Below are 22,569 nucleotides of genomic sequence, written 5' to 3'. Positions count from 1 at the left end.
CCAGCCGCTCCGCGGCATGTGGGATCCTCCCAGACCGGGGCGCGAACCCGGTTCCCCTGCATCGGCAGGCGGACGCGCAACCACTGCGCCACCAGGGAAGCCCTGTACCTTACTTTAAAATGCATCAAAAAAATAAGATGGATGGATACATGAGAAAGTAAACGTAGTAAAATGCTACTTTAAGGATGTTCCCAGTACAATTCTTTTAGCTCTTCTGTCCATTTGTGAATCGTCATAATAAACTGTGAAGGTGAAAAGCTAAGTGCTTTGCAGGCCCTGCTGCTCTTGGTTCAGTAGGATTTGTCCTCACATTTGCAGGAGGGAGAGCAGATCCCTAGTATGCTGTACGGAGCTTGACACAAACACTTCTAATTGTCTGGTTTTCAACTTCATAGCCCTAAGGCAATATTAAATTTCTCTTTGAATAAATTGCTTAAATATGCCTAAATGCATATTTTAATGAAATTCTTAAAGTACAATGTATTTCTTTTTCTTTCTTCTTATGATTGGATAAATATTCTTCAGACAAAGAATAAAGTAACTCTGTTTAATGCCCAGTATTTGAGTAAGCCAATCGGCAGATCCAAACATGCCCAGTTCCGACGGCACCTTAGGACAAGGACACGCCCACAGAGGCCGCCAATGTCTGTCCAGAGGCACCTTATGTCAAACAGCTGTCACAGTCCCCAGTAGTTAGCTGCAACAAAAGGAGGTTGAAGCTTTTGTGTTCATTCAATCCTCAGAACCATTCTGGGAGGCCAGGACTGTTTTCACCAAGGTTGTGCTTGAGGAAAGCATGGCGTAGAGCTCGGGGAAGTCGTACAGTGTTGCATAAGGACGAAGGGCTGACCAAGAAACTTTCTCCTGGCTGAGCTAAGGGCTCTCACTCTTGCAGTTTTGTCTTAAATCTGCCTCACTAGTTAGTGATTTTTACTTTTTCATATTACTGATTCAATAGCCTCACGTTTAAATTTTTTCACTGCTTTATATTACATAACATGAGATACTTGGTATAAAGATGGAACCAAGATTATGCTTTGTTCAGTCAAGAAACCTAGGCCAAGCCATTCCCATCCTCACCCTAGATTTGCTGTCTCCTTTTGGGCACATGACAGGGGAAGCCTCAGAAGAAACAGCCTTGTTAAATTTTCTTTTGATACTTTAGTAATTGACCCCAGAATAGAACTCAAGATGAACTTGCCTTAAGCTGAATTAAATAGGGTGTCAACTGCTTTTTCTCAAGGATAAACATGTTGGACAGTTGGACAGTTTTGTGCCATTATTAAAAAATAAATCAACATCTTGCCTGACAGTATAGGTCTATCTCCTCAAAAGAGGTTTTCCAAAGTGGAACATCATGACGTGGAATTTAAGCATATTTATTTGTTTACACACGTTGTCCAGTTGCTTCTCAAAATGTTTTACAAATTAACCTTCCTATCAATAATGTGTAATGTTGCTGTTATCTTCCAGATAACGGGATCTTTTATGAATGTAAAAGTAATTCATACTAATTGTAAACAGTGAAGGGTCATGGTAGGTATTCATCAAATAAATACTTATTCAGCACTTTTTGAATGAGTGAATGACAACACAAGTACAGTCTTTTTGCAATTATTTTCTTCTATAACAGGCTAAACTGACATGGCATGTTTTCCTTTTCTACTGATAAATGTCACTTTTGCGTGATTTAATAATAGAAATTCTTTGCTTCAGACAAGAGAAATTTACAAGCTAGTACCCCTGATCCTTCAAAATGAAAGTAGCTAGGATTGTTTTCACCCTTCTGTGCCCAGAAGACACGCTTCAGAAATGTGCTTCAATACCCAGTTCTAGTCAGTACTGCTCAGGCTGGTGTGAAGGGTATGATCAATACTTGGGGCTCCCTAGACCAGAGCTGACCAGTTAGGCTGAAATTTGGAGACCGTGGTCTTTCAGCTGGAAGGCAGCTTTTGTTCCAAGGTGTGCCGACGGAAAGGTCACCGTCTGTCTTCAAAACCCTGTACCTCCATTGGTGGTGGCATCTTTAAGGACCCTAGAATTGGGAAATCAGTCTGGCCCCGTCCACGTGCATTGCAGCCAAGTGTGTACAGCGGTTCCAAGTTGAGGTTCCCGTCAGAGCGGTCCACACTCCTGGGTGAAAGCAGCCAGGGATGTTGGGTCCATCCTGTGTTATGGTTGGAAGAGTGACGGCATCGCTGTGCCCTGGAGCCAGTGCTGGGGGGCTCTGTCCTGTGGGCCGTCGCAGTTCCTGTGTGAACGTTCTCTCTACCACCAGACTTGAATGAGACCACAGAAGGGGAGAAGAGGGAAATCCCCACACGGTTAAAGAGGAAGTAAGGGTTGCTTCATATTTACTGTTGGTGTAAATGCTTTGCATTGATTGTGTGCTATCTGAACATGTGCTCGCTGCCATGGCACGAAAATGCAAGAGTGGACGGTGATGCTCTTCAAACACTTCTGTGGGGAGGGGACAAAGGACCTAGCAAAGAGAAATGAAGACCCGGGAGGAGTTCCTGAAGGAGCCCCTGCATCTGCATCCTGATTCTGGCCTTGGTGTTGTCCTCAGCCACCTGGTTGCAGATTGCATCCGTGGAAGAGCCTGGCCTGGTCTGAATCTAACCTCCAAAGCCAGGGGCCATATTTCTTCACTTTTGATAATTTGGGTTCAAAGTACAGTCCCTTAACAGCTCCCTGCTTCAAAAGCCCCGAACCTCTTTGTTTTCTTATGCTTGCCTGTACATGTTGTTCAAAGAGCTAGGTTTATAAACATGGCTTTACTATAATCCTCTCCTTTGCTTTTAAAGCTAGACTACCAAATGTATTTTCATAGTCTAATTTTGTCCCCTAATTTAAAATGTTTTCCTCTGTTAAGTTTGATACCTGAAAACATCAGGGAGTTAACCGTGCCAAGGCCACATCCCGGCAGGGGACGCAAAACCCTTGCACCTGCGCCTGGGTGGGTGGGCTCCTTGGAGTGTGGGCAAACACAAAGGCATGTTGGTTTCTTAGTAGCTGAGTGTGTTTTTTAGATATATGTTTTCATGTCGTCATTTTCTAAATGTTATATAATATTTGATTTTATTCTTTGGTGCATTCGTTTAGAATATTTTTCATCTCCAGCTAGTGGGTTTTTTTTTTTTTAACATCTTTATTGGAGTATAATTGCTTTACAATGGTGTGTTAGTTTCTGCTTTACAACAAAGTGAATCAGTTATACATATACATATGTTCCCAGATCTCTTCCCTCTGGCGTCTCCCTCCCTCCCACCCTCCCTATCCCACCCCTCTAGGTGGTCACAAAGCACCGAGCTGATCTCCCTGTGCTATGCGGCTGCTAGTGGGTTTTAATTTACACTCTTGTCATTGATTTTAGGTTGTACAATGTTATGGTCAGAAAATATGTTTGTAAATATTCTTTGAACACGCAATAATGTGACGTGCTATTTTTTGCAAAGTAAAAAGTTCATTATATAGTTGTTAACTCATCTTTGTAATGCTGAGTTGCATATTATGATATGTATTTTTTGTTTACTAAAGCTCTTACAGACTGTTTTATCTTAAAAGATTTTCATAGAATTCCCATCTATTTCCCCTTGAACTTTTGACAGTTTTAAACAATTCTATGCATTATAGAGATGAACTAGTACTTATCACGAACTGCATCTTATATAAACTTTTAAACATTTTTCGTCACATTTGTCCAGAGTGGGCTTCGATCAGAATTTCTGTCGTAAGTCACTGAAGCGTGCAGTTAGTTGAAGATTGCGAATATCGTTTTATTTTAGTTTTGCTATTTGGCATTTCATGTGATACCTTTTTTCCTCTTGTTTCCAGTTTGCCAAGGGACAAGTAACAAGCTCACCCAGTTGGGCACTTTTGAAGACCACTTTCTGAGCCTCCAGAGGATGTTCAATAACTGTGAGGTGGTCCTTGGGAATTTGGAAATTACCTACATGCAAAGTAGTTACGACCTTTCTTTCCTAAAGGTCAGTTCAATGAATTTGATTCTTACCCAAATAAAGTAGAAGTAAATATAAGTAGATAAAGTCCTTGGCAGAATTTAACTGGCAGTGTATTTACTTTTGCTGTGGCAGTTATAAGTCCTAGGGACTTACACACGCAAGTTTTATGAAAAGGCCACTTTACTAGCTAGTGTCAAGTTATAGCTATAAAAGAACAACAAAGAGAAACAGACTAGTCTGGCTTTCCGCTATCATCATGGACGCTAATCTTTTAACCGTCACTTCAGCCATAGTATCCTGACATACTGGCTCTTTAAAAAAAAAAAAAAAAAAGAAAAAAGAAAAAAACTCCTGCTTTGTAGCATTTGCCTATTTCCTGGTATAAATACCCCCACCATGGTTGATTTCCAGCTACCGAGAGTTTACCAACTCATTCACTAAATTCCCAAATGTTTCACAGTAGGCTCTAATGAGCCAATGGGAATCAGCCCTGAAGGCTTCTGAGTTTGGTGTAAACTTTGGATCTGATTGGTTTTCTTCTGGGTTTATTTTTTTTTTTAATAGAAAACCTGCAAGACAGAAAATAAATTAATAAAACATTTCCATTTTCATCTCGGTGTGTTGAACAGCAAGCAAAATGAAAGTCACAGCATTCCTAAGTAATACACGTGGTCCTTTGTTATTGTTATCAAGCTCAGGAGGCAAAAATGCAGGAATCATTGTAAATTCTGTCACATCCCATGGGATCCAGTGGTAATCACCTACATGTTTGGCATCTGTCAACCACTCCTGTTCAGCTAGGTGTCCTGGGCTCTCTGGAGCCATTTCAGACCTTGCATTCGTGAGTTCCACAAAAGAGAAATGATATGTTTATGTTTTATCTCCTTAGACCATCCAGGAGGTTGCTGGCTATGTACTCATTGCCCTCAACACAGCGGAGAAGATTCCTCTGGAAAAGCTGCAGATCATCAGAGGAAATGTGCTCTATGAAAGCACCCATGCCCTAGCGGTCTTATCCAACTACGGTGCAAATAAAACGGGACTGAGGGAGTTGCCCATGAGAAACTTACAGGGTGAGAGGCCAGAGAATGGGGAGGCTATAAATGCAGAGAGCGACCTCGGACGGTACCCAGCGGGCTTGGTGCTTTACTGAATTCCATTCAGAGAAGACATTTATTCATTTATTCATTCAGACACGGAGGTATTTGTGTGCCAGCCACGTGCAGGGCACAGCAGGTGGAAGTCGCTGAGAAGACAGTAGATGGTGGGGTGGGAAGGGAAGATTTAAGCCAAGTACCAGTTCTCCCTGGTTCATGGCAAAGTATCCAGAGAGTCTGTAAAAAGTGGTAACGCTTCTGGAAATAAGAGAGTATGACCCGGTGACCGGAGCTGGAATGCTTAGGTAGTCTGCCGGTCTCACTACCTGGACCTCAGGTATAAGGGACATACATTAAAAAAATCAACCCTTATTTGAGACATTTTCCAGATTAATGCTGTTATCCAGAAAGCCATTTTTAAGTTAAGGATAGGGAGTAAAGGTGTTACAGGAGAAGTTTGCATTCTTGTGAGTAGGGCGCTTGTGTGAGAGGCAACTACAGAAGATGAAGAAAAGACGTCAAGTTGATTTTTAAAAATTGAAGGTAACAGTGATCGTGCCCTCACCACGCAGCAGGTGCAGTGCCAGCCGTCTTAAATTGGTAACTTCATTTAATGCCCACAGCCTTCCTTGAAAGCAAGTGGTAGCTCTGCCACCTTACAGATAAAGAAATGGTGGCAAAGTAACCCTCCTGAAGTCCCACATGAGCAAAAAGATGGCCGGGGACGGCCCCCCAGTCTGTGCCCCCAGAGCCCTCGCCTTCGCATCTCCCACGCGGCTCTGACGAGCGAGGGGGGCCGACCCCAAATGGGGGGTGAGAGCAGAGGATGCACGACAGGGTGGGGGTGCTGGGCAGGGACGGGCCTGGTCCCAGGCCGCGGTGCTGGAGGGCTGAGCGGCCAAGCCCCACGGAGCCTGACGTCTGCTCTCCAGCTTGCCTCCTGGGCTCTGCGTTCGGGAGGCGGCCTTAGGGCCTCCCACCCCCTCACCTGCCGGGCGCAGCTCTGGCGCTGGGTTGTGCTCGGCCCGCCCGGATGCCCGTCTTGCCTCTCGCTGCCGCTGTCTCGTGGCAGCAGGCAGAGGCGGGTGGGAGCGGACTGTCGGGTCCCAGCCCCGGCTCCATCGCTCGCCAGCCAGGCACCCGGGAGCGTGTGCGCTGTGTCTTCAAAAATGGGGTTGAACGATGGTGACAGACATCCGAGGGTGGCTGACAAGACTAAGTGAATACCTCCAGATACAGCGCTGGGCAGCCGTTTCTTCGCTTGGTATTATTTCTGTTGTGGGTATTGGGGTAGTATCAATCCCGATTATTTAATGTTATTAAATAATCCTCTAATGTGGGTTACTGGACGAGAATTACACACTGTTATTGATAACTGACGCGGGCCCTTGCCCCTCGCCACGCTGCCCGCGGCTTCTGTCGGGCCCTCGGCCTGCCTGCTGGCGCTCTCCCGGCCCCGATCTGTCGTCCCGAGGGTCCTGCTGCCCTGACGTCGCTCTTCTGCGTCTCCAGTGCTGACCTCTCATCAGTTTATCCCTTGACTCTGGCTCCCTCGTGGTGAACGTTTTCACTTGGCTGTCCTGCTGCCTTCTCTGACTTCGCATGCAAAGCTCCCTTTCCGACCCCCCCCCCCCGCCCGCCTCCGGCCTGCCTCTGTAGCCCCCCCTTCCCCTCCCCCTCCCTCCCCGCCCCCCTCCCCCGCCTGCTGAAGGAACCGCCCCCAGAGCCCTCGGGGCCTCTACTGCGGTCGGTCGTGTGTCCACTGGAGCCCGCAGCGCCCGCCCTCCCTCGGGTTCCTCCAGTGCTTCCATCAGCCTTCAGGAAATGTCATTCTTTCGATCAGCCTCAGAGAGCTTTCCAGGGAGAACCCTTCCTCTGCCACGTCCCTTTCCCGCTCTGGGATGCTGGGCATTACCTGTGTATCTAGATTTGAGTTACAGTCAGAGGACCACGTGAGGATTAGCTCAGGTCATGCGTATAAGCCAACTGGCCCCAGCCCTGTTGTGAGTCGTGGCCATTAACTGTGTGACGTGTCTCCCACGCGTGTCGCTTCTTAGAAAGGGACCAGCAGAAATCTCTCATCTCCGCTGACCCCGCAGCTCTTGCTGCTGTGCTCTGTGTACACGGGTCATTCAGGAGGTGTTGACACAAATGTCATGGGTGAAACACTGGTCCTCTGCTCAGGCTTGACTTTTCTCATCACCCCTGGTTTTTCACGTCCTCCCAGCTCTTCCTTTGGACCGTTGGACAGTCTCACCTCTTGGCGTTCCTGGTGCCCGTCCCGTCTCTTCCGCACACGCACACATCCTCCTGCTGAGGCTCGCTCCCACCCCCTTTTCTCCAATGAAACGCTCCCAAAGCCCCTCACAGCATCCTCCCTTCCCCCCGCCCTTCCTGTTGCGTCTGCCCTTTCACAACGTCGTCACACGGTCATTCCGGCCCAGCCCAGACCAGCCTCCCCGGGAACCACCGACTCACTGTACACTTGTCGTTTATGCTAAGTGACTAAAGCGTTATCTTCTTTCCTCTCCATATTTCGAAATTCTGATTATTCATGGTTCAAAGACCCAGTGCAGGGGAACCCTGGCTCTTCCACAGAGGAGTCCATCAGGTCATTTTCCACTCTGCCCCCAGTGAGGTTCCAAGGGGAGTCTCGTTTGCAGGTTGCCGTCTTTTAGCAGAAGGCAAACTGTGAAGAAACGCATGCGTACTTGAGGAGAATTTAGGAGAGACGGCCCACGCGCTCACGGGGGTCCCCCTCTCACGCAGAGATCCTGCAAGGCGCCGTGCGGTTCAGGAACAACCCTGTCCTCTGCAACATGGGGACCGTCCAGTGGAGGGACATCGTCAACACCGACTTTCTGAGCAACATGTCGATGGAATTTCAGGACCAGCTGGGCAGATGTAAGTGTCCCACAATGACCCCTGCCCCCCAGCCTGCAGCCCCTGAGGCGGGCAGAGCTGTGGAGCTGGGGTGGGCCTCCAAGAAAGCAGAGTTCCCATTACCTTACACGAATCTAACACAAACGTAAATATCGATAGTAAACAGATTATATGCTCACTAGAAGACAGAGGGGAAAAAAACCTGTTTTTCACGGTGACGGCTCCCCTGCTGGCAGATCACCCGCCCCCACCCCCTCCCAGGACAGCTAAGCCCTCATGTGGCACTAAGAAGAGCCCGTCATGTCAGCCCTGGCGAGGGGGCTTCTCACATCTTGTGTGAGGAGACTGACTAGGCCTTTGTGAGCCTCTGACTTGCGGCTGAGGCCCAGAGTAGCACCAGGCCCTCTGGAAGCTTTGGGGCTGAACTCTGCCCTCCTGCTGATGGGCCTAGGCGCTCCCACATGGAGCCCCCAGCAAAACTGGGGAGCAAATGGGGATGAGTTTGTCCATATTTAACTAGTGCCCGTTACCTAGTCCCTGCCATTCATCAGTAAGGCAGCCCATGCAAGGGAGAGGCTGGCCAGGGCCGGGCTGCAGGTCGGGGCTGCCCCATTAACGCTGTTGGTAGTGGGAAACTCTGAGGACCCTAAGCTCCACTTAGCCGGCTGCCTTCCTGATCTCGCTGACCTTTCGGTCTTGAAAATAAGAAGCCATCATCGTTTCCTGTTTCTCTGTTTCCCTACAACTATGCAGTGGATGCATGGGTGTTTTTTTGTTTTTGTTTTTTGGGGGTTTTCTTTGGTTTTTTTGGTCTCAGAATTTGGAGATGATATGGATCTTAAAAATCAACTGGAGCTGCTTTGTCTTTTGGTTTTTTTCTTTGATTTGATTGATTATGATAAAATACCCTTAACATAAAATTTACCATCTCAATCAGCGTTTTTTTTTTTAAATAAGGACCTTTTTTCCTTTCGTGTATTTTTGTGGTGAACTTTTTTTCTTTAATTTTCTTCATTTTATGTATTTATCTTGGTTGTGCTGGTCTCAGTCGTGGCAGGTGGGCTCCTTAGTTGCGGCTCACTGGCTCCTTCAGTTGTGGCACATGTGCTCCTTAGTTGCGGCTCACAGGCTCCTTAGTTGTGGCATGTGAACTCTTAGTTGCGGCACGCATGTGGGGTCTAGTTCTCTGACCAGGAGTAGAACCCACGTCCTCTGCATTGGAAGGCGGGTTCTTTACCTCTGTGCCACCAGGGGAGTCCCCATCTTAACCATTTTTAAGAGCGCAGTTCAGTAGCATTAAGTACATTCACATCGTTGTGCAGCCGTCACCACCATTTATCTCTTTGCATCTTGCCGAACTGAAACTCTGTCCGCATTGAACACTAACTCCCCACGCCCAGCCCCTGCATCCACCATCCTACTTTCTGCCTCTATGAATTGGACGAATTTTAGGTGCCCTGTATGAGTGGAATCACATAGTATTTGTCCTTCTGTGACTGGCTGCTTTCACTGAGCACAGTGGCTCTTCTTGAAGAGCCATCCAAGTTACAGCATGTGTCCGAACTTCCTTCCCTAATACGGCTGAATACTGTTCCATTTGTTTATTCAGTCATCTGTCAATGAACACTTGAGATGCTGGAGTTGCTCCCACCTTTTGACAGTTGTCAGTAAAATGCTGCTGTGAACATGGGTATTGAGCCCTTTGGTTTTGTAAATGTATTATTCCAACAGACATTCAGAATGATACCCACTATGTTTGCAAGAAACCAAAAGCTTTCTTTTACGATGCAAAATTTTATATTATCCAGAGATCGAGGTTAGCCTTTCCTCAGCTCTCTGTTGGACGGTGGGGGAGGTTAAATTGTATATATTTATAACAAGAAAAACTGACATGGAAAGGCGGTGAGCCTAATACAGGTTTGCCATGGACCAGATCAGGCAACCCAAAGCGGCACATCTGCCCTCTCACACCACAGCTGTGGGAAAGACCTGGCAAGAAAGTGTTGGGAAAGAAGAATGGTGGACAGGTTTATGCAATAACAAGATTCAAATATTACAGAGCTATGAACTCTAAACCAATATGGTATTGGTTTAAGAGTAGACATATACAAATAAGAATAAGATAATGAGACTAAGTCTAACTGAATCAAATGTCCATAAACAAATGACATTGCAAGCAAATAAGAAAAGAATTCATTATTCAATAAATTGTTCTGGAATGATTTCACTACTAAGGGAAAAATATCAAAGTGACAGAACTATTAAGGGTTTTTTTTAAAGGATCTAGGGATATTAGGTTAGTCACATTGGAAATTAAGTGATGTAGAAAAATGTATTTGTTCAAGAATGTTCCTTACAGCCTTGTTTATAATAATTTTTTTTTTTTTTTTTTTTTTTTTTTTTTTTTGCGGTACGCAGGCCTCTCACTGTTGTGGCCTCTCGCGTTGCGGGGCACAGGCTCCGGACGCGCAGGCTCAGCGGTCATGGCTCACGGGCCCAGCCGCTCCGCGGCATGTGGGATCTTCCCAGACCGGGGCATGAACCCGTGTCCCCTGCATCAGCAGGCGGACTCTCAACCACTGCGCCACCAGGGGAAGCCCTATAATAAATTGTGAGAGCAATTTATGTATCTCAAAAGAAGAGATTGGTTAAATAAATTGTGGTTCAGCCATGCCATTAAAAATTCATGTTAGGTAGAAAGATATTTACTTTTTTTTTCAGGTTTTTCTTTTTTTTTAATTTATTTATCTATTTTTGGCTGCTTTGGGTCTTCGTTGCTGCGCACGGGCCTTCTCCAGTTGCAGCAAGCAGGGGCTACTCTTCATTGCGGTGCGCGGGCTTCGCATCATGGTGTCTTCCCTTGTTGCGGAGCACAGGCTCTAGGCACGCGGCGGGCTTCGGTAGTTGTGGTGCACGGGCTTCAGTAGTTGTGGCTCTCGGTCTGTAGCGCGCAGGCTCAGTAGTTGTGGCGCACGGGCTTAGTTGCTCTGTGGCATGTGTGATCTTCCCGGACCAGGGATGGAACCCATGTACCCTGCATTGGCAGGCGGATCCTTAACCACTGTGCCACCAGGGGAGTCCCAGAAGGATATTTAAAGGCATGGAAAAGTTGTCCTAATGTTTTATCGGTTATTTTTTAAGTTATAATACAGTGTGTAGTGTGGTATTAATTCTTATATGTAGATATACTTATATGCCTATATTGATTATCTCTGGATGATTCTCATTTCTTCTTCTTGCTTTTTTCTATTATCCGTGTTTTAAATAATGTCTAATTCTTTTTTTGTCACAGAAGGTTAAGAATAGAATCATAAGCAGACTTTGAATTCCTTGATTGGCAGATGTTTTCCTGTGTTACAGAAAGATGCCATCAAACGTTTTTATTTTAAATATTTTCTTTTATAAACCTATTATATGCTTATAATAGAAATTTGGAAAATATGGGGAAGTAGCGGGTAAAAACGAAAGATAACGTGATATCATTGTACAGACACAACCACTTTGAACATATCTATGTGTTACTCTTTCCTCTTAGTTTCTTTCTCTCTTTCTGTCTCCATCTCCATCTGTCTCTCTTCACAATGTACAACCCACACCATCCATCTGGGGCTCATCCTCCCATCCTTCAGGATTCTGAGAAGTGCCAGCATTGCACGAATGCCTTTCACCCCTGGGAGCGATTGTAACCCTTGTCGGTCTTATTGAAGGGGTGCCCTGGTCCAACAATCACTTGGCAGATCGTCAGCTCTGCTGTCTGAAACCGAAATTCTCCCAGAGACTGAACTCTTCCTGACTGTGGGAAACTTTGGGACACTTGTTAAGTCCCTTGGTTACTGTTTCTTTGCAATGGAAGTGATCTGCATGGCTGATCTCTTTCTAACAAATTTGGTGGTCAGCTCTTCTCCATGTTGGTATATAGAACACTTGGTCTTCGGATTTCTTAATGCCGATGAAAACAAAACACAACTAATGACATTAAGACCCTTAGTAGCTGTCACTTATAGTCAAATCATTTACAAAAACTGCACGAATGGATTGATCCATTACAGATATTTTCAGACAGTAACTTGCAAATTACTAGCTGAAGTTTTAGATAATCAACCAGGTGACACAGACCATGCTCGTCCTACCTTTGGGTGGCATCCAGGCCTCTCTCTCTTTGGCGTGGAGTCTAGGAGTATTTATTTACAGGACCCCAACTCCTGGGATCACTGAGGATTGGACACGGCACGAATGTGGCTGGTGCATACCCATCCCCCCAGATGAGGCATCCTTAACATCATTGTGGGAGATGCTGGAAAATTCTCCAAGCCTAAGCAGATTTGAAATGTGGACCCATGACTCCATTTAAATCCCAGTTTTCATGGCCTGTGACAAGTCAGTAATCGCTCTCCTCCTCAGTTTCCACAACTGAAATGTAAATAAAAGCGGTACCTGGTTCTTTTTTTTTTTTCTCATGAGAGCCTTTTTTAAATCATCTTACAAACCAACCAGTTGAACAAACAGAATAAGAAATTCGAAAGCACTTCCTTGTTGCTAGGATGTGGCTTTGCCTAGGGGCCATCAGTTTCTTGTTCCCTTTCCCTGAAATATGAATTTAACGATTACTTTTATATTTTAGGCCCAAAGTGTGATCCAGTCTGTCTTAATGGAAGCTGCTGGGGTGCGGGGAAAGAGAACTGCCAGAAACGTGAGTCGGGGAGCAGAGTTTCACTGGCCGTCTTCTCCCCTTACACTTGCATGTGTTTTCCCTTTGAAGGCTCCGAAATCATTGTTGATTTTAAGGCCAGATGTTAGCAGTTATGTGAATGACAGTCTGGCACGTATCCCCGTGTGCAGTTAGTCCAGCGCGGGCTGTTGCTGGCACTCCATCCTGTCGTAAGTGCAAGTGGACCACCCGTGTGCCAGCCATTCTCTCTGAACAATATGTTTGGCAGGTTTTCCTGGGAATGGGGGCTTGTCCGTGTTACCTGAGTCATGGCACCTCTCACGTCCTCACCTCTCCTGCCCCTCCCTCTCTTGAGTACCCACCTCCAGAGAAGCAAGAGTAGCTGCTTCTTCAAGGGGGTTTTTCTGTGGGAATCCTAGTTCAGGAGCATGAACGGCCAAGGAATCTGGGGACGTGTCAGCTTGAAAACTTTAAGTCTAATTGTCATGTGACTGTTATGTCCTTTTAAACACTACTTTCTGGCAGGCGTCACGCTCTTTGTACATGCTTTCTGTTACCCGCCCCCCAACCCCGAAACTCAGTTCTCATCGGTATCTAATTTAGCAGTCTGAAAGTCCAGAGTTGATCTGAGTCAGTTCTCCTAAGTGATGAGAAACAAGTAGGAAAAAAAAAAAAAAAAGTACTGTAAGAAAGATCAAGACTCAGTTGAATTTAGCAGAATGTGAACGTTCGGGAACTTAAGCCGCAGAATCACCAAACTGATCTCTCTTTCCTCCGCTGTTTGCACGTGCTCTGCGAGGTCCCGGGGAAGGCATCCTGCGCAGGCTCAGTAGTTGTGGCGCACGGGCTTAGTTGCTCTGTGGCATGTGTGATCTTCCCGGACCAGGGATGGAACCCATGTACCCTGCATTGGCAGGCGGATTCTTAACCACTGTGCCACCAGGGGAGTCCCAGAAGGATATTTAAAGGCATGGAAAAGTTGTCCTAATGTTTTATCGGTTATTTTTTAAGTTATAATACAGTGTGTAGTGTGGTATTAATTCTTATATGTAGATATACTTATATGCCTATATTGATTATCTCTGGATGATTCTCATTTCTTCTTCTTGCTTTTTTCTATTATCCGTGTTTTAAATAATGTCTAATTCTTTTTTTGTCACAGAAGGTTAAGAATAGAATCATAAGCAGACTTTGAATTCCTTGATTGGCAGATGTTTTCCTGTGTTACAGAAAGATGCCATCAAACGTTTTTATTTTAAATATTTTCTTTTATAAACCTATTATATGCTTATAATAGAAATTTGGAAAATATGGGGAAGTAGCGGGTAAAAACGAAAGATAACGTGATATCATTGTACAGACACAACCACTTTGAACATATCTATGTGTTACTCTTTCCTCTTAGTTTCTTTCTCTCTTTCTGTCTCCATCTCCATCTGTCTCTCTTCACAATGTACAACCCACACCATCCATCTGGGGCTCATCCTCCCATCCTTCAGGATTCTGAGAAGTGCCAGCATTGCACGAATGCCTTTCACCCCTGGGAGCGATTGTAACCCTTGTCGGTCTTATTGAAGGGGTGCCCTGGTCCAACAATCACTTGGCAGATCGTCAGCTCTGCTGTCTGAAACCGAAATTCTCCCAGAGACTGAACTCTTCCTGACTGTGGGAAACTTTGGGACACTTGTTAAGTCCCTTGGTTACTGTTTCTTTGCAATGGAAGTGATCTGCATGGCTGATCTCTTTCTAACAAATTTGGTGGTCAGCTCTTCTCCATGTTGGTATATAGAACACTTGGTCTTCGGATTTCTTAATGCCGATGAAAACAAAACACAACTAATGACATTAAGACCCTTAGTAGCTGTCACTTATAGTCAAATCATTTACAAAAACTGCACGAATGGATTGATCCATTACAGATATTTTCAGACAGTAACTTGCAAATTACTAGCTGAAGTTTTAGATAATCAACCAGGTGACACAGACCATGCTCGTCCTACCTTTGGGTGGCATCCAGGCCTCTCTCTCTTTGGCGTGGAGTCTAGGAGTATTTATTTACAGGACCCCAACTCCTGGGATCACTGAGGATTGGACACGGCACGAATGTGGCTGGTGCATACCCATCCCCCCAGATGAGGCATCCTTAACATCATTGTGGGAGATGCTGGAAAATTCTCCAAGCCTAAGCAGATTTGAAATGTGGACCCATGACTCCATTTAAATCCCAGTTTTCATGGCCTGTGACAAGTCAGTAATCGCTCTCCTCCTCAGTTTCCACAACTGAAATGTAAATAAAAGCGGTACCTGGTTCTTTTTTTTTTTTCTCATGAGAGCCTTTTTTAAATCATCTTACAAACCAACCAGTTGAACAAACAGAATAAGAAATTCGAAAGCACTTCCTTGTTGCTAGGATGTGGCTTTGCCTAGGGGCCATCAGTTTCTTGTTCCCTTTCCCTGAAATATGAATTTAACGATTACTTTTATATTTTAGGCCCAAAGTGTGATCCAGTCTGTCTTAATGGAAGCTGCTGGGGTGCGGGGAAAGAGAACTGCCAGAAACGTGAGTCGGGGAGCAGAGTTTCACTGGCCGTCTTCTCCCCTTACACTTGCATGTGTTTTCCCTTTGAAGGCTCCGAAATCATTGTTGATTTTAAGGCCAGATGTTAGCAGTTATGTGAATGACAGTCTGGCACGTATCCCCGTGTGCAGTTAGTCCAGCGCGGGCTGTTGCTGGCACTCCATCCTGTCGTAAGTGCAAGTGGACCACCCGTGTGCCAGCCATTCTCTCTGAACAATATGTTTGGCAGGTTTTCCTGGGAATGGGGGCTTGTCCGTGTTACCTGAGTCATGGCACCTCTCACGTCCTCACCTCTCCTGCCCCTCCCTCTCTTGAGTACCCACCTCCAGAGAAGCAAGAGTAGCTGCTTCTTCAAGGGGGTTTTTCTGTGGGAATCCTAGTTCAGGAGCATGAACGGCCAAGGAATCTGGGGACGTGTCAGCTTGAAAACTTTAAGTCTAATTGTCATGTGACTGTTATGTCCTTTTAAACACTACTTTCTGGCAGGCGTCACGCTCTTTGTACATGCTTTCTGTTACCCGCCCCCCAACCCCGAAACTCAGTTCTCATCGGTATCTAATTTAGCAGTCTGAAAGTCCAGAGTTGATCTGAGTCAGTTCTCCTAAGTGATGAGAAACAAGTAGGAAAAAAAAAAAAAAAAGTACTGTAAGAAAGATCAAGACTCAGTTGAATTTAGCAGAATGTGAACGTTCGGGAACTTAAGCCGCAGAATCACCAAACTGATCTCTCTTTCCTCCGCTGTTTGCACGTGCTCTGCGAGGTCCCGGGGAAGGCATCCTTCCTCCCTCCCGGGCCCTTCAGCTCACGGGTGACCTCTGCTTCTTTCCAGTGACCAAAGTCATCTGTGCCCAGCAGTGTTCCGGGCGCTGCCGCGGCAGGTCCCCCAGCGACTGCTGCCACAGCCAGTGTGCCGCCGGCTGCACGGGGCCGCGGGAGAGTGACTGCCTGGTAATACCCACCCCAGCGGCTTCTCTGGCCTGAGATTCAGAGAGCCTTCCTGTGATTGAAACGTACTGACTGACGTCTGTAGCCGCAGGGGTGACAAAGCATCTTTTAGTGTCCCGCCTTCCTTCACCACTTACTTGGTGACCTTGGGCAGCTTATGTGACCTCTCCGTGCCTCGGTTTCCTTGTCTGACAGCGGTGGAGAATAAAGTACCCACCTGTTAAGTGGTCTAAACGGCACGGTGTGCGTGGCATCCCTACCCAGGACCTGGGCATAGAATGAGCCAACATACGAACCGTGTGTTCTGGGCCCCTAACGTCTCCTGTGGCAGCACCAGCCTCGTCTCACTGTTTATCGTTGCACCGGATTCTCATTACAGACCGAGGGCGTTGATGCCGCAGGGACCCCTGAAATGTGTACGGCAAAGTTCGGGGCCCCACACATCCCTAGCGGCGGCACAGCTGGGACTCCATTTGTGTCTGTCGCCCCTAAAGCCTCTGCTCTTTCCACCTCGGCCCAGAGGCCCCCTGCGCGTCCGTCCACACCCGCCCCCCACCTCCTCGCCCCCTGTGGGGTTCCCACGCCCTCGCTGTTGTCCCTGTTCCTGCAGAAAGCTCACGCGAGACCTAGTGTCCCCGTGGGCCGCGGGTGCCCCGCATCTGATCATGGGCACCTTGTGAGGCCCGAGACACCAGGGCGGACAGACGGGGTCCCGAAGTCAGAGCTGGGCGAGCTCCAGACTGGGAGACTCACCTTGGATGGGATCCAAAAGAGTCTGGTTTTCAGGGACAGGGAGGCTAACGTTCCAGAGGCTGGACAGGCCCCCAGGCTTTGGACTCGGCTGGTCTGGGCCGGTCCTGATGTGCGGCTGGAAGGAGACGGCCCGAGGCTGTTGGTCAGGACCCCTCTGTGCGTGGTCTGGTCCCCTCTGCACGACAGCCCCTAGTCCAGGTTCTCTGCGCTTGGCAATAAATTCTAAAATGTATCCTCCAGTGTTGTTTGGGAGGGAAACCTGACGTAAGCGAAGCTGCAGAATGATGTCACCGTAGAGTTAACTACTCTCGCGTGTGTACTCTTCCTGCCTTGTTTTGAAAGTTAACGGAGACGTGTTTTTCCCTCATCATGATCCGTAAACTCTGACAGCTGGGACAGTGGATTTAAGAAAAACCATGCTTTTAAGAAAAGGGTCTTTCCGACTCTACCGAGGGTGCTTTGCTAGACGCGTGTGCTCTGACCCAACGCCCGGACGCGGCCAGGAGAACCGCGGCCGCAGCTCCCCGCACGGAGTCTAACGGCCGTCACCCCTCCCCTGACAGGTCTGCCGCAGGTTCCGGGACGGAGCCACGTGCAAGGACACATGCCCGCCACTCATGCTGTACGACCCCACCACCTACGAGATGAAAGTCAACCCGCTGGGGAAGTACAGCTTCGGCGCCACCTGTGTCAGGAAGTGCCCCCGTGAGTGCCCCTCGTGGAGACCCGTCCGTTGTCAGGCACCCCGTTATCTGTTCTGTCTCCTGCTGGCATCCCCGTGTCCCCCGCTCACGTGTCCTTGGGTCCCTGTGTTCGCCTCAGCGTCGGGCAGGTGAGGGGACGGCGGCTGCTCCGACCTCGGGTCAGTTCTTGTGTCCTGAGCCCCAGCTGTGGTCGCCCAGAATATCCCATCGTCTGATTGGCACAGACCCGTGACCACTGGGCCATTTTCCCGTTTAGCTCTTTGCAGGTATTTAAAAGGCCTAAGTTAGAGAGTAGTGAGAAGACCTGCCTTCTTTAGTGGTTCAAAATCTGGTGAAGGTTGTGCCCTTAGGAATACAGCAGAGGGGTTTTTGCTTGTCAGGTGGCTTTGTGTAATCATTTGGGCTTGGGTTTTTGCTTATTTCTGTCTGTGCTTTACAGATGGCTCTGGTATTTAGGGAGATGGCCACATGAATTATTTCGTGGTAGAGGAAGTGTAGAATTGTCTAATTAAATTGTTTTAGAAACCAATCTTGATTTCCAAGAGGGAAGATTAAGGGGGAAAAAAAATGTTTAAGAACAATTATGAGGGGGAGGTTTGCCCTACCAGATCTGTGAACATGAAATTTTATAAATTTGGAACAGAAAAAAGAACACACAACTAGAATAATAAACCACTGTAAGGTAAATGACAAGCTAAGAAAAATTGGCCACAGTCATGACACAGACATATTCTTTGAGAGACAGCTTAACAGGCAGAGTTTAAAGTCCACAGGAAGCCACTCAGAGCCTCAGAGAACAAAAGTAGACAGTTTTCAGAAGGAAAATGACAAACGCCCAGCAAATAGGTTTGAGGATCCACTTGGGAAAGTCGCAAGGAACACATAGAGTTCCTGAAAAGTATAGACTAATATTTGCATTAATAGGTTATTAACACAAACACGTTGCTGCACCGGCAGCAACGAGACAGTGACCAGCGTCGGGGCTGGTGCCAAGCTTGGGCACCGCCACCCGTGGTGGCCGGAGGGGACGAGGGCAGCCCCGGGTGTGGCAGCCCCGGTGGAAGCGTGGTCTTTGTGTAGCTTCCCGTTTTTTAATAAATAGTCAAGCTTCAACCACAAGTCCTGAAGGCAGACCCTACGGGAACACAGGCTGCAGGGAGGGAGGGAGCCCTGTGACCCACGAGCGGGCGGCGCCCCGAGCAGCCCGACGCGGCGCCTGGCGGGGAGGCCCTGAAAACCCGTGAACCCCGCATCCCTCTCTGTTTGCAGCGTTTCATTCTTTGTCCTTAAAGTAAACAAAACCAGAGGATCAGCCCGTCACGGAGGGTCGTGAGGCCCAGGAACACCTGGTGCCGCTTTCGCCACCTTCCTTTCACTGTCCCTCAGGTAACTACGTGGTGACGGACCACGGCTCGTGCGTCCGCGCCTGCAGCTCTGACAGCCAGGAGGTGGAGGAGGACGGCGTCCGCAAGTGTAAAAAGTGCGACGGACCTTGTGGCAAAGGTGGGAAGCCGCCCAGTGCGGGCGACACGCTCAGACGAGACGTGAGGGGATCTCCAGGCTCGGAGATGTGTCCCTTCCTTTACGCTCTGCCCTGTTCCTGGGTGTCCTCAATGCCAATTTATCCCCGCTTATCCTGTACTTTATCTTTTATCTTGAAATTTTTCAAACGACACCCAGAAACGTTGCCAGAATAGTGTAATGAACACCCATATGCCCTACACTTAACTTTACCAATTTTCAGTAATCGCCACATTGCTCTCACTCTGTGTTTGTGTCTCTGTGTATGTGTGTGTGTGTATGTGCGTGTGTGTTTTCTGAGCCCAGTGACAATTACAGGTGTTATGACACTTCACCCTACATTCGCCAGCACACTTTCCTACACACGGGACTTTCCCCTAAGTAACAAAAGACGGCTTCACTCTCATCCCGAGTTTAACATCGATTCAATGCGATTCTAGTTTTCAGTTTAATTTCAACTCCCGCACTGTCCCAATACGTCCTTGTTAGCTGCTTTTTGATCCAGAGTCCAGCTGAGGGCTGTGGGTTCCATGCTCTTCGTTAACTCAGGACCATTTCTGAGCCCCCTTTTCCCCGATGTTGTGCAGAATTGAGGCCCGGTGTTTTGCAGGACGTCCCTCGTCTGGCCTGGGCATGGTTTTCCTCCGGGCGGGACTCAGGCGGGCAGGAACATTTCCCCTCGTTGCGTCCCACCGGGTGGCACAGCCATTTCATCCCGTTACCACGATGACAAATTTGATGATTTGCTTGAAGTAGTAGCATCAGTCAGATTTCTTGGTGGTTATAAAGGAGTGATTTCCTATTTCTGTCATTTCTTCTACATTTATTAGTTGACATTCTTTTCTAAAATAGCTTTTTTAGTACCCATGTGAGGCCATTGAATCCTTTTTTTATTCAGTTTATGGTAATCTCTCCTGTCATTATTCACTTTGATGTCCAGACTGTCTCCCATGTGGCCCGTGGGAGCCTCCCCAGTTGGCTCCTGGGTCCTTTGGGCACGTGGCAGGCCTAGACCACGTCTTCCAGTTCCACAGAAGACGCATCTACACTCTTTGTACCTTGCCACTTAAACTTAGCATACCCTGGAGATCACTCCAGATAACTTCGTATGAATCTTCCTCATCCTACTTTGCAGCTGCTGGGCACCCCCCGAACCCTATCCATAATCCCCTATATCCTGTCCCCTCTACCATAATTTATCCAGCCAGTCTCCCTGTATATGGTCATTTAGATTGTTTCCACTGTTTTGCTGTTACAAGAAAAAATGCCTCAATGAATAACTGCTTATCTTGAACATCTGCTTCAGATGCCACCTTCCCTAAGAAGCATCTGTGATTTCAGCTGAAACCGATTACCACCTCTGTGCTCTTACATTGCACGTGTGTTCTTTCACGGGGCAAACTCAGCCTCCGTGCTCCACGTCATCGAGTCCCTCCAGCCCCCCTAGGGGGTCTGTGCCGTTACGATCCCCACTTTACAGACCCACGAGCTCCCAGCGGGTCTCTGTGGCCACCTGGCCTTGTAGTTCCTGTGTGGCAGGGGTGTCGGGGCCCTGAGAGATGAGTGTCCTTTGGCTCCAGGAGACCTCCCGGCAGAGGGGACATGGAAGGAAGAAAATAAGAACCTGGGGCAGTGCCTGGCACAGAGGAAGTAGAAGAGTTAAGCCCCTGAAGAGAGAGAGGGTTACTATCAGCATCCTCAAATGGATCAATAAAATCAGAGATTATTTTTGTCTTTGTTCTGTTAGTTTTGTGTTCAGCAAACACTTGGATTCTGCTGTAATCATTATGCTCTATTTTCCAAACCCCGCCCCCCCCCCGCAGTTCATATCCTGGAGTAGCGGCCAACTCAGATCCCTTCGGGTATAGGGCGATGCCAGGAAAACAAAGTTTGGAAAATGCGTGTGTTGATGGTCCACAACTTCTCCAAATCTGATCGGTCTGGGGTGAATGTGTAATTTATCTCCAAATTTAGGAATTCAGGTAACCCCACCATCACCATCACACCTAAACAGAGAGAGAATGGATATTCTTTCAAACATGTGGAATTCTCTTCCGAACCTGTCATTAAAAGGCATCTGCCTCGGGGCTTGTTCGCCTCTCTCTGTTGTCAGCCAGAGCCCTGGAATCCTAAAACAGCCTCGCCCTCCCATTCCCAAACCCACAGCGAGGCAGGTGCAGCGCAAGGCGAGCCTGGAGGTCCGGGGGCGCTGATGGGACAGGCCCCACTGCCAGGTGGCAACCCAAGCAGCAGGGACTCCGGACAGAGTGAAGCAGAGGGAGACGGGGGGACCTTGTCCCCAGGGAGGCCTGGGTGAGGCCGGGGGAGGACCTCATCCTGAACAATGCGATTTGCCATGATTATTCTTCAAAGTAAGATACAGCCTGAGAGAGAGGCACCAAAGATTGCACTGTGAATTCTAGAAGTAGAGCCACAACAGATAAATGGGCTTTGGAGGGAGCTGGCGTTTGAGATGGAAATTCGGGAGTGAATGTAAATTAATAAATGGGCTCAGAGTGTGGAAAAAGGCATCTGAGGCTGACGTCACAATAGGACACAGATCAAAGCACATGGCTTAAGTAAACACTGGGGAAGAAAAGCAATTTCTCTCATAAGAGTTATTCCAGTATTTCTTACGATGTAACATCAGACGGCCATTAAAAACCATGTTTGTGAACGGTTTTAACGACAGGACAAATGTTCACAGCATAATAAGTGGGGAAAAAAAAAAAAACAACCAGCTACATATCAGTGTGACATAACCATGGAGGAGAGCTAGAAGGAAATTTTCTAAAATATCAAAGGTACATAGTAGAATTGCTTGTCATTTTGTTCCTCTTTATTCTGTGTTTTCTCAGATGAATGCATCTTGCTCTTTCGATTAAAAAAAAGAAAATCTATGCATATTGTTTCTTTCAGTTAGAAGACCAAGCCGCAGGCCCCGTTAGGCGAGGGGAGGCGCTGAGGGATAGTGGGGGCACGCGGGTGAGCGCAGAGCACACTGTCACGGAGGGCAAGCTGGAGTCCTCAGGAGCAGCTGTACTCTGGCCCAAGTGGGGAAAATGAGGAGGAGAAAGCAGGTTCCTTGAGGACAGCCGTGGCGTCTCCTGTAACCACTGCAGCCCCAACCCTGCCATGGTCCCTGGGCCCTAGCAGGCCTAGCGGTGTTTGTTGAGTGAATGAATGACAGCATGGCGGCAATAGTTCCCACGGCTGCAGTTTCCTGCCTGCTCCCCTCTGCCTGTGGAACACTAGCTATTATTTTTTAATTTTTTATTTATTTATTTATTTTTTTGGTGGTACGCGGGCCTCTCACCGCCGTGGCCTCTCCCGCTGCGGAGCACAGGCTCCGGACGCGCAGGCTCAGCGGCCACGGCTCACGGGCCCAGCCGCTCCGCGGCACGTGGGATCCTCCCGGACCGGGGCGCGAACCCGGTTCCCCTGCATCGGCAGG

The 22,569-nt window shown here is 47.7% G+C and overlaps 1 protein-coding gene and 1 long non-coding RNA gene across 5 annotated transcripts in view; one reads left to right on the top strand and one right to left on the bottom strand.

Moving 5' to 3' along the window:
* The window catches only part of LOC114486359 (uncharacterized), a 464,012-nt gene that overhangs the window by 389,579 nt on the left and 51,864 nt on the right, over nucleotides 1-22,569 (bottom strand). The gene's annotated exons all lie outside the window — the stretch shown is intronic.
* EGFR (epidermal growth factor receptor) overlaps nucleotides 1-22,569 on the top strand; it is a 206,243-nt gene that overhangs the window by 136,685 nt on the left and 46,989 nt on the right. For 2 of the 4 annotated variants that reach the window (XM_024115136.3, XM_028490271.2), the window contains 7 exons: nucleotides 3,838-3,989; nucleotides 4,855-5,038; nucleotides 7,832-7,966; nucleotides 12,567-12,635; nucleotides 16,022-16,140; nucleotides 17,454-17,595; nucleotides 18,981-19,097. In XM_024115136.3, the coding sequence (XP_023970904.2) occupies nucleotides 3,838-3,989; nucleotides 4,855-5,038; nucleotides 7,832-7,966; nucleotides 12,567-12,635; nucleotides 16,022-16,140; nucleotides 17,454-17,595; nucleotides 18,981-19,097 (918 nt within the window). Of the gene's footprint in view, nucleotides 1-3,837; nucleotides 3,990-4,854; nucleotides 5,039-7,831; nucleotides 7,967-12,566; nucleotides 12,636-16,021; nucleotides 16,141-17,453; nucleotides 17,596-18,980; nucleotides 19,098-22,569 lie in introns of those variants that run through there. The other 2 variants (XR_003680000.2, XR_003679999.2) reach the window with 1 other exon arrangement.

This window comes from Physeter macrocephalus, chromosome 5 (assembly GCF_002837175.3).
Source record: "Physeter macrocephalus isolate SW-GA chromosome 5, ASM283717v5, whole genome shotgun sequence".
NCBI lineage: Eukaryota > Metazoa > Chordata > Mammalia > Artiodactyla > Physeteridae > Physeter > Physeter macrocephalus.
This window is presented reverse-complemented; position numbering and strand designations above follow the sequence as displayed.